The sequence below is a fragment of the Colletotrichum acutatum genome (genome assembly GCF_030867785.1).
Source record: "Colletotrichum acutatum strain CBS 112980 chromosome Unknown BDZ83scaffold_170, whole genome shotgun sequence".
NCBI lineage: Eukaryota > Fungi > Ascomycota > Sordariomycetes > Glomerellales > Glomerellaceae > Colletotrichum > Colletotrichum acutatum.
In genome coordinates, this window is record NW_026849164.1 from 63,994 (window position 1) to 72,001 (window position 8,008).

Genomic DNA, 8,008 nt, shown 5'->3' on the forward strand with positions numbered 1-8,008 from the left:
ATACCGCTTACTACGAGACGACTGCCCGCCTCGTACGGTATTTAGATACGACCCCTTAAGGGTCTCCCACTTGGAAGAATCAAGCCATATTCTACTGTATATGTCTTCCACTTGGATTCTCGTTTTGTGATACACTAAACTTCTTTGATCTTATGTTGCTTTGATGAAGCTACAGCTCAGTATTTTAACACATGTCGCGGCTGTGGACACAAACACTGTTGAGAGGGCTTTTCACAGCATAAACGGCCTGCACGAAACATAGCCTACATCAAGAGCAATACTGAAGGCAGTATTCTGCCATAGTCTTAGGACATAGTCGGAGTAATCACTCCTAGACTCTGCGGTTGCGCAGGTCTCTTCTCTCACAGAGTAGTTGTCACTTTTCAGAGCGAACAACAAGGGAGATTCTATTACTATGAAATAGAACCTAAGTCTGAAGAATCAGAAAGTGATATTCGATGAACCGCCAAATCGAATTCTTTCCATTCTATTTATCATCACTGCCGTGCGCCGCATCGGAAGTGGGTGCCGCAACGGCCTGTAGACCCACCAAAACCCCGGGCCTCGGACTTCTTGGCATTGCCGAGGTGCGAGCCCATACACGGAGGACAGTACGGAAATGGCAAGTAATTCGCCGGATGGGCCACTTAGACCATAGACCTAAGACAACTTGATGGCTTAATCGCGACTTACGTATAGCGCGTTCGCAGCAATCCGCTTGTAAAACTGAGAATTGTCGAGGGTTTGACGTTGGAGAGAGAGAGTTCATGTTAGGCTATTCTTGCCAGGGAGACGAAGAGATGTTGATTGTGCAGCTGAAAAAGCTCTGCTCGGCCAATCAGATGAGCTTCTACATATAAGTCGGCCGACAAAGAGCTTCCAGGAGGCTCCCGGCCGGACAGATACCCAGAAGGGGCATGCCCATGTAATGCAGGTTTGCTCAAATAAGAATGTGGCTTAAGGACGGAACCAGGATCCACGGAATGATGATTCATAGATATCAGCCCTGCTCTAACGAGCTAGAATTAGCGACAAGTGTATAGTCTGTCTCTACGCTGACAGGTATCCGTCGCCAATGCGGATATGGGACGAGAGTACTTACATATTATCGCGAAAGACGAGGGGCATGTTCTGCAAACCCCCATTCTCCACCCGCTAGTATCGGAAAGGGATGTGGTGCCACGAGGTCTCAGCTTGGCAGACCGTTCCGAACCGTTATTTTCGATCTGCGTGTCACCATGCTCCCTGGTCAGATCGTTCAGGTAACGACGTGGCTGATATGTAGCACGACCCTTGTCGCTAGATGACACCCCAGTGATCACTTCGCCGATGTTAAAGGTGAGCCTTTCCATCCCATAAGAATAGTTCTCATGTAAGCTATCTGTACGCAAAATTCCCCTTCTAACCCAAGCCTCAGACCCGAAATCGCTTTTAGGCGAAGGTTTTCTTAACGAAACAATGAGTGAAGCAAGAGGTGAGACAGGGATACTCGACAGATAAAGCTTTAGTATCTTAGTATTTAGTACTGACTACATCGACAAAGACACTTACGGTTATGTCGACCCAAACTTCGTCAACCCTGGCGGGAAATGGGACACGCCAGTCATTATCTATGGCTACACCCCATCCTTTGTTCTGACAGTCCTCGCCGACGTCCTCTTCTTCCTCCTCCTCATCGTCCACACGTGGCAGATAATTCGATATCACAGCTGGTACTTTGTCATATTCCCAATCGGCCTGCTATTCGAAATCGTCGGCTACGTAGCCCGCTCTCTCTCCGCCAAAGCGAACCCGTATAATCTGATCTACTTCATTCTTAACTACTTCTTCATCGTCACCGCACCAGTCTTCCTCGCAGCCGGCATCTACACGATTCTATCCGCACTCATCAATCGTCTTGGCCGACAATTCTCGCCTTTGCCGCCTAAAGTGGTGTTGTGGTTCTTCATCACTTCAGATGCCATCGCAACCATCACGCAGATCTCAGGCGCCGCTCTGATTGGAGTCAAGCAATCGCGCCGCGAGGACCCTGCGACAGCCAACAACATTTTGCTTGGAGGACTTGCCTACCAGGTCTTCTCCATCGGATGTTTCGTCATCACTACGTCCATATTTCTCTTCAGAGCTCGAACAGCGATCAAAGAACATAGGCTTACTACCTTCGTGGCGGTATTTTCGGCGGCGACGTTGCTGATTTACCTGCGTACCTGCTTCCGCCTTGCTGAGACTGCGGAGGGCCTTGGGGGATATCTGTACTCGAACGAGGTGTTCTTTGGCGTGCTCGAGTTTGCGCCCGTGGTCTTGGCCGTAATGTTGCTTTCTCTCTGGCACCCCGGGAGATGTGTGGCAAAGAAAGTCTCCGGCAGCGTTGATGATGCGGAAAAGGCCAGAATACGCAGTCATGAGTGTATTCAGAAATAGGTTCTTTGGCAAGGCCGTAAAGATAGAACGGGACTCTTTGCTTCCCGCCCCAGAGCATATTTGTCCTTGATAAAGCTTACGCTCCAAATACAGAACCCTAATCATCTACCCATGCCTTAACACAATGCATATTTCTCTGAATAAGTCGTCTGCGCATCTATAGCTGCCCACAGCTTTTTCTCGAGTTCGGTTCCCTCCTCCACCGCTGCCTGTCCAAAGATTCCAAAGCCAGGCATGGGCTTCGGCTTCGATTCTAGAAACTTCCGACGAGCATCGAGAACCCAGTCGATGAGCCTTCGTAGATCGTAGCTTTGACGAAGCCGTCTCTCCATAGTCCTCCGTGCTCGCGAGAAAGATATAGATGTGGGCGACTTGTCGGTGGTCGACTCCATCTCTCGGGCCAATATAACAAAACCCATGGGAACGTCCTCCATATCATTGGACTGTGGATGGCGTGCGACAATGTTTTTCATTGTCTGGAAAGCAAGTAAGAGAAACTCCTCGAGCCAAACTTTGACTGCGTCACGCCCACCCTGCTCCATGATATCAGCCAGGCCGAATGCGACACGCCGATGCTTTCCAAAAGTGACACTGTCCAGCTCGTCGTCGAACGAAAAGCCAGGAAGACTCTGCAAAGCGGCTCGCAACGGGTGCTGAACCTTGTACGCTGTAGGTGATTCCCCGAAAAAGGAGCCATCAGAGGTATCGTCGCCGACAAGGAGTCGATCCAATTCGGAGGAAAGTCTTGAGTCGGCGGTCTTACTTTTCCACCTCCTTGACTTCTGCTTCTCCACTTTCGCCGATATCTTGACAAGTCTGTAGTGTTGCGCTGGGCTTGGCTTTCGACTGGGCAGTCCGCGCGTCCCTCGCTTGATGTCTCGCGTGCTCTTTTGCTGCATCGTACCGTCTTGGATTAAGGTGGTTGTCGATGTTTCTCCTATGACACCGACAGGGGCCATGTACACTAATGGGTGACAGTATGATTTGATGGGGGTTAACGGTAGGAAGGGTTGACTCATGGGCGAGGTTTCGTTTGTTGAATGAAAATTTTCCGCGGTTGCTGAAATCTAACTGCAAATACGCGACGGGTTCGCCGCAAAAACCAGCTGATCTTGGAATTGAGGGCAAGAGAAGATCATAGGCTTTCCAGATACCTAAATGCAGAATGGCGATAATGGTAGTGGAAGGAAACGACGTTGAAGATAGGCGGGAAAGGTGTCACATCGGGGAAAGTCAGAATTAAGCTCGCGGGTAGGGCTGCGGAATATTGTGGGTCTTTGGGCATGAAAGCTCCACGAAACAAGTCAGAGAGTCGGATCACAAGAAAGTGTCGGAAGAATGAGAGGAAACTTGCAAGGAACGAGCAAAACCGTTCCGAAATGGGAAATTGGATATATGTTCACGGTCTTTCATTTCATTACTCGTTATTTCTACCTAACTGAGCATGAAAAGCATGAAAAGGGCTTTACATGACGGCGACGCTGGAGTAAAGGCAGACACTTCACGTGCCTCGTTCAGTTCAAAGAAAACGAAATTTCGTTCAAAGGAAAAGCTAGGCCTGTTGCCTATTGAGAAATGTTTGTTGTGTTTGGGGGACGACTATCAAGTTGGCGTCGCTGTCCAAGTAATACCAGCCATCAGCCTTTTCTGGCCGTGGAGCAGCGGGATCGATTCTGCTCTCTGCTGGAATGTTGAATTTTGCGGTTGTTGTTGCTTTGTTTACGAAGCTGTTCTCGACGTCTGGCCGAGATGTCTGGTTATAATTGATTTCGTTGGAGTCAACCTCTCCTCTGATCAAATCCGCCCAAGTCTTGTGGCTTTCCTCGACGACGCTTTGCATGTAGGTGACATTCTGGTACCAGTCCCCGATGATGTTGATGACCGGATCCCCACGAGCCACTTTATAGTGCTGCAAAGTGTTAGTTAGCCTGAACTTCAACGGAATAGAGAGAGACTCACAGTCCACCAGTTTCGGAATGTCTTGATGGTCCCAGGGCGATACTTTTCAACATCTTCGAACGCTTTGAACAAGTCAGCTGATGTAAGGATGCCTTCAGACCTGGCTAATCATCTCACAATTGATAACGGACGCCATGGGGTCTTTGATATCGATGCCGAGTATTTTCCAATCCGTTTCGTTGCCCTGCAGACCTTCATTAGCACAACTCAGATGATGGACCGACGATTCAATTTATCGTAGACTTACATCAGCCAAGGCAAGACCACCAAGAATCTTGACTTGTTTCACCTGGCCAACGTATCCGCGGCTGGATATGAAGTCAGCCTCTCGGTCTTGGATAAATGTGAGACCTGATAAAGCAGGAGTCTGCCGGTGACTTACTCTTGGCCAATGTCGAAGAGGTCCACAGGGTCGTTGTCGCCTAGAAGATGAGTAAAAGAATGGTTGTAATTTGGACTTTCCCATGTTTGTGGGATAGACCCGTAGATGAAAGGATACGATTTGTGTGGCCACACATTCTCCACGTATCTAGGAGCACCATTGAGAGAGTCGTGAACGATAGGATCTGGACAATAACGACTATTAGCTTAACGAATTATTTTCTATCGAAAGAGACTCACTTAATGGCTCGCTCCTCTTAAGCTCAATTTTGCCATCTTGCCATCTAGGTACTTCAACCACAAGATTCACCACCTGCTTGTTACTTTCATCCGGCCAGACTGGCACATCGTGCCAGAAGGAAATGGGGTCCCCGTCTTTTTCGAGCCATATCCTCCAGTCCTAAAGTTGCCTACTTAGCATGTAGGATAAGTCAAATTCGATAAATGGGGCTAATCACCTCTGTGTTGCGGGCACCAACCTCCCTCAAGCGAAGGGCGCTGTAGTTGAAACTGTGGGAGCTAGTCCGAGCAGCACTACTCAAGACCGATAGCGCCGCAAGGGCGAAAAAATACCTGTTCGACATTGATGCTATGTGTAAATCAAAGCTCTTCGTCTGCAAGTTGAGTCATAAATCGTCGGCTCTTGAGATAATAAGAAAGCGCCAAAGAAACACGTCACGCACTTGGAGTATTTTGTATGTCAACTGTGGCAAACCCACACCGCTCCAGTCGTCAAAGTAGGCCGTATTCTACCGGGAAAGGGGCCTGAAAAACACGTCCATGTTTCTGTGGCGGGGACTGCCAGCAGGGAGGAAGGCTCGGCATAGGAACAGGCGTGAGAAGCTCTGACACGAAGATTGGACGGGCTTGACGGGAAAAGATTAGATTGGAGATTTTGCATTGTAATCCAGGGATCCGCGCTGTCACTGTTGATGAGTTGGTGCGGGGATGGTTTGTTAGAGCCAAGGATACAGGGTTCATGAGACAGGCCAATGACGTAGAAAATGTAACGCACGTGGGAACGCTGCTGTGAAAACAGCAGCGGAAAGGGGGTTTTCGTCATTGCGAATGAGAAATTCCATATGCTTAATTTGGATGCTCCGTCACTGCAATGCATGGAGAGTCCTGCTGAAAATCGCCTATTGTTGCCCTCGCATAACTTGTGCCGGCATTGATTGCCACACTGACGAGCAAAGGAAGGTCATGGATGTACCAGTGGGTCTACAATAAGTTCGTCTTGACTTCACTGCCATCGAGCACAAAATGGCCCATGTTGAGTATCTTGGTATGCGTCTGTGATAGGGTTACCGCGGTTCACTTAACCATCAAAATCATCACTGACAAAATTACTTCGAAGCAGACCCTCTATGCGCACGTAACACAATGCCTAAGGCTAGGAGCTGATCACGTCCCCCGTAGGTGATAACGCGGCGGACAGAAGAAACCATCAGTGTCACTCTGGAGAGTCATGACCAATTCAAACACCAAGAAATATTCAGCTCGAGCACCTCAGCAGTGCAATTGCTGATTGTCTGGGCTATCGCTCAAGTGATATAATCACCAGGAGGCTACTGTGTGGAGGTATCGTACGTAGATATTGAATGTTCTCTGTTGAGCGAAGGCATGGGTAGTGTAACTGCCGGTGTATTGCTTGAACGAGGCAAGAGATACGAAGGCAGGTGGAAGCCCCTCTTGTACACCTGGTGCTCAGAAAGCCCCTGTCAACCACGGTCGGATCGTCCATTCCAACAGCCTCTTCTAAAGGGAGATAGACATTAGCAATATGTTGCGTCAATACAACCCATTATGGAGATGACGACTTTGAGTTGACGTGATCAGTTGTTAGATCTCATCATCTCAGTTAAGCCCAATGTATATGCACGCAATCTTTTTTCCTCGTTGGGCTAAACTTATCTCATAATCATGGATCAGTGTGCTGACAGGAACTACCTGATTACAGAATGAACAGACACTGCTCGTGAGAGCGGCTGCTTTCATGTGAGATAGGTGGGGAAATGTTTCCATTCTAGGCAGCCGCCAGAACATTGTCGTGCGCTTCATACAAGTGGTTGGTCAGAATCAGAGTGGAGGGGAGTTGGGCCCATGAGTTAGGGCGTGCATCCCCTCGTGTCAACCGGCGCTGCGTGCTGTCGCCACATTGTCTGATGATAAGATGCCGGGATGCCTTATTTGTCAATTGGCGAGGGCTCGTTCATTCCTGGATCTTCGCGGCCAGTTGTGATGTTCTCCATCTCGGCTCAGTCATGCTTACTCCACAACCGTTTTGTGGGATGCCTCATCTTCGTCTGGATGGGTCCATGAACAGACATTGTCGACTCAGCCTGCCTAAAGCTAGCTGAATACGACTCTATATTGTTACGACACCGCAGGGCTGACATGATCTTCGTTTTGTACGAATTTGAGATTTCCACGTCCAGCTCTGCCTGCTTGCGACTCCCACTTGTACGCTTAGCGCTTGTGTAACATCCCCGACTGATCACGCTTATCCTGCAATGCTGCGATGAAAATGGTTGGCTACATTAGATCAATTCTATTCGTCTATACTACAGCTCTTCGGGCAACAGCGTCAGGTAATACCTTCCAAAAGCCCTGTCAACATATGTAGGAAAGCGTGCCCCGGCAAGGTAGCTGACCGAAAGTCCATGAAGTATATCATACATGACAATAGAACCCATCAAGCCGTGTTTGGAATCAGGCTGAGCGTGCAGAAATCACCGATAAGACGAGGATCGCGCAGCAGATCCAAAACCTCTGCATGTGATTGTTGAGAGCCTGGGAGTTGACGCAAATTTACGAGCAGCCAGCGGATATCAGAGTCCACCGGCCTAGAGCAACTATAGCTTCTTCCCTTCTCGTCAGTACTGTGCGTATATTGCGCGATCAGAAAAATCCATTTTCCCCGTACCAATTTTATTCGCAATCGCCACCAACTACGAGAAAATGTCCTTCGTGGACATGTGGGAAGCCGCCTCCGAAAGGTTTCAGGAGCAGACTGGCCAAAAGCTGGAGCGAAACCCAGGCATGAGTCTCGATGATTGTCTTCGAAGAATAGAAGCGGCTAGACCTTCTGAAAGTGCTGAGAGACCGCCGTTCGCGCTAGAAAAGTGTGATAAGCTGACATGATACACACTGAACACGTTACGGTGCTTGAAGCTACTTGGAGGCGTTGTTGCTGAGGGCGCTGAAATGGTACGTCTCATGGCAATATCTGCTCTCCAGCTTTCGG

The 8,008-nt window shown here is 48.9% G+C and overlaps 3 protein-coding genes across 3 annotated transcripts; 1 reads left to right on the forward strand and 2 right to left on the reverse strand.

Moving 5' to 3' along the window:
* Nucleotides 1-1,349: 1,349 nt before the first annotated feature.
* Nucleotides 1,350-2,479, forward strand: BDZ83DRAFT_131226 (RTA1 like protein). The gene is made up of 3 exons (XM_060501216.1): nucleotides 1,350-1,372; nucleotides 1,418-1,474; nucleotides 1,544-2,479. Exons 2-3 carry the CDS (start codon nucleotides 1,459-1,461, stop codon nucleotides 2,419-2,421), a joined length of 894 nt encoding a protein of 297 aa, XP_060358847.1. The 5' UTR covers nucleotides 1,350-1,372; nucleotides 1,418-1,458; the 3' UTR covers nucleotides 2,422-2,479.
* Nucleotides 2,480-2,537: 58 nt separating this feature from the next.
* On the reverse strand, nucleotides 2,538-3,320 carry BDZ83DRAFT_591352 (uncharacterized protein; the record flags this gene model as incomplete). Its single annotated transcript, XM_060506429.1, has 1 exon — nucleotides 2,538-3,320. The coding sequence occupies one exon, from the start codon at nucleotides 3,318-3,320 to the stop codon at nucleotides 2,538-2,540; it is 783 nt and encodes a 260-aa protein (XP_060358848.1).
* Nucleotides 3,321-3,744: 424 nt separating this feature from the next.
* BDZ83DRAFT_640513 (inorganic pyrophosphatase) lies at nucleotides 3,745-5,700 on the reverse strand. Its single transcript, XM_060509493.1, has 7 exons — nucleotides 5,220-5,700; nucleotides 5,002-5,161; nucleotides 4,763-4,946; nucleotides 4,628-4,688; nucleotides 4,498-4,564; nucleotides 4,381-4,442; nucleotides 3,745-4,330 (listed from the first exon to the last, which is right to left on the reverse strand). Exons 1-7 carry the CDS (start codon nucleotides 5,343-5,345, stop codon nucleotides 3,974-3,976), a joined length of 1,017 nt encoding a protein of 338 aa, XP_060358849.1. The 5' UTR covers nucleotides 5,346-5,700; the 3' UTR covers nucleotides 3,745-3,973.
* Nucleotides 5,701-8,008: the final 2,308 nt, after the last annotated feature.

What these genes read in the sequence shown, in the direction of transcription:
- BDZ83DRAFT_640513 (XM_060509493.1), bottom strand. Translation starts at nt 5,345, where the DNA reads ATGTCGAACAGGTATTTTTTCGCCCTTGCGGCGCTATCGGTCTTGAGT. An exon ending in TTGGTGCCCGCAACACAGAG is followed by an intron (nt 5,162 to 5,219) that starts GTGATTAGCCCC and finishes AGGCAACTTTAG; the next exon opens with GACTGGAGGATATGGCTCGA. An exon ending in CATGGCGTCCGTTATCAATT is followed by an intron (nt 4,443 to 4,497) that starts GTGAGATGATTA and finishes ACTTGTTCAAAG; the next exon opens with CGTTCGAAGATGTTGAAAAG.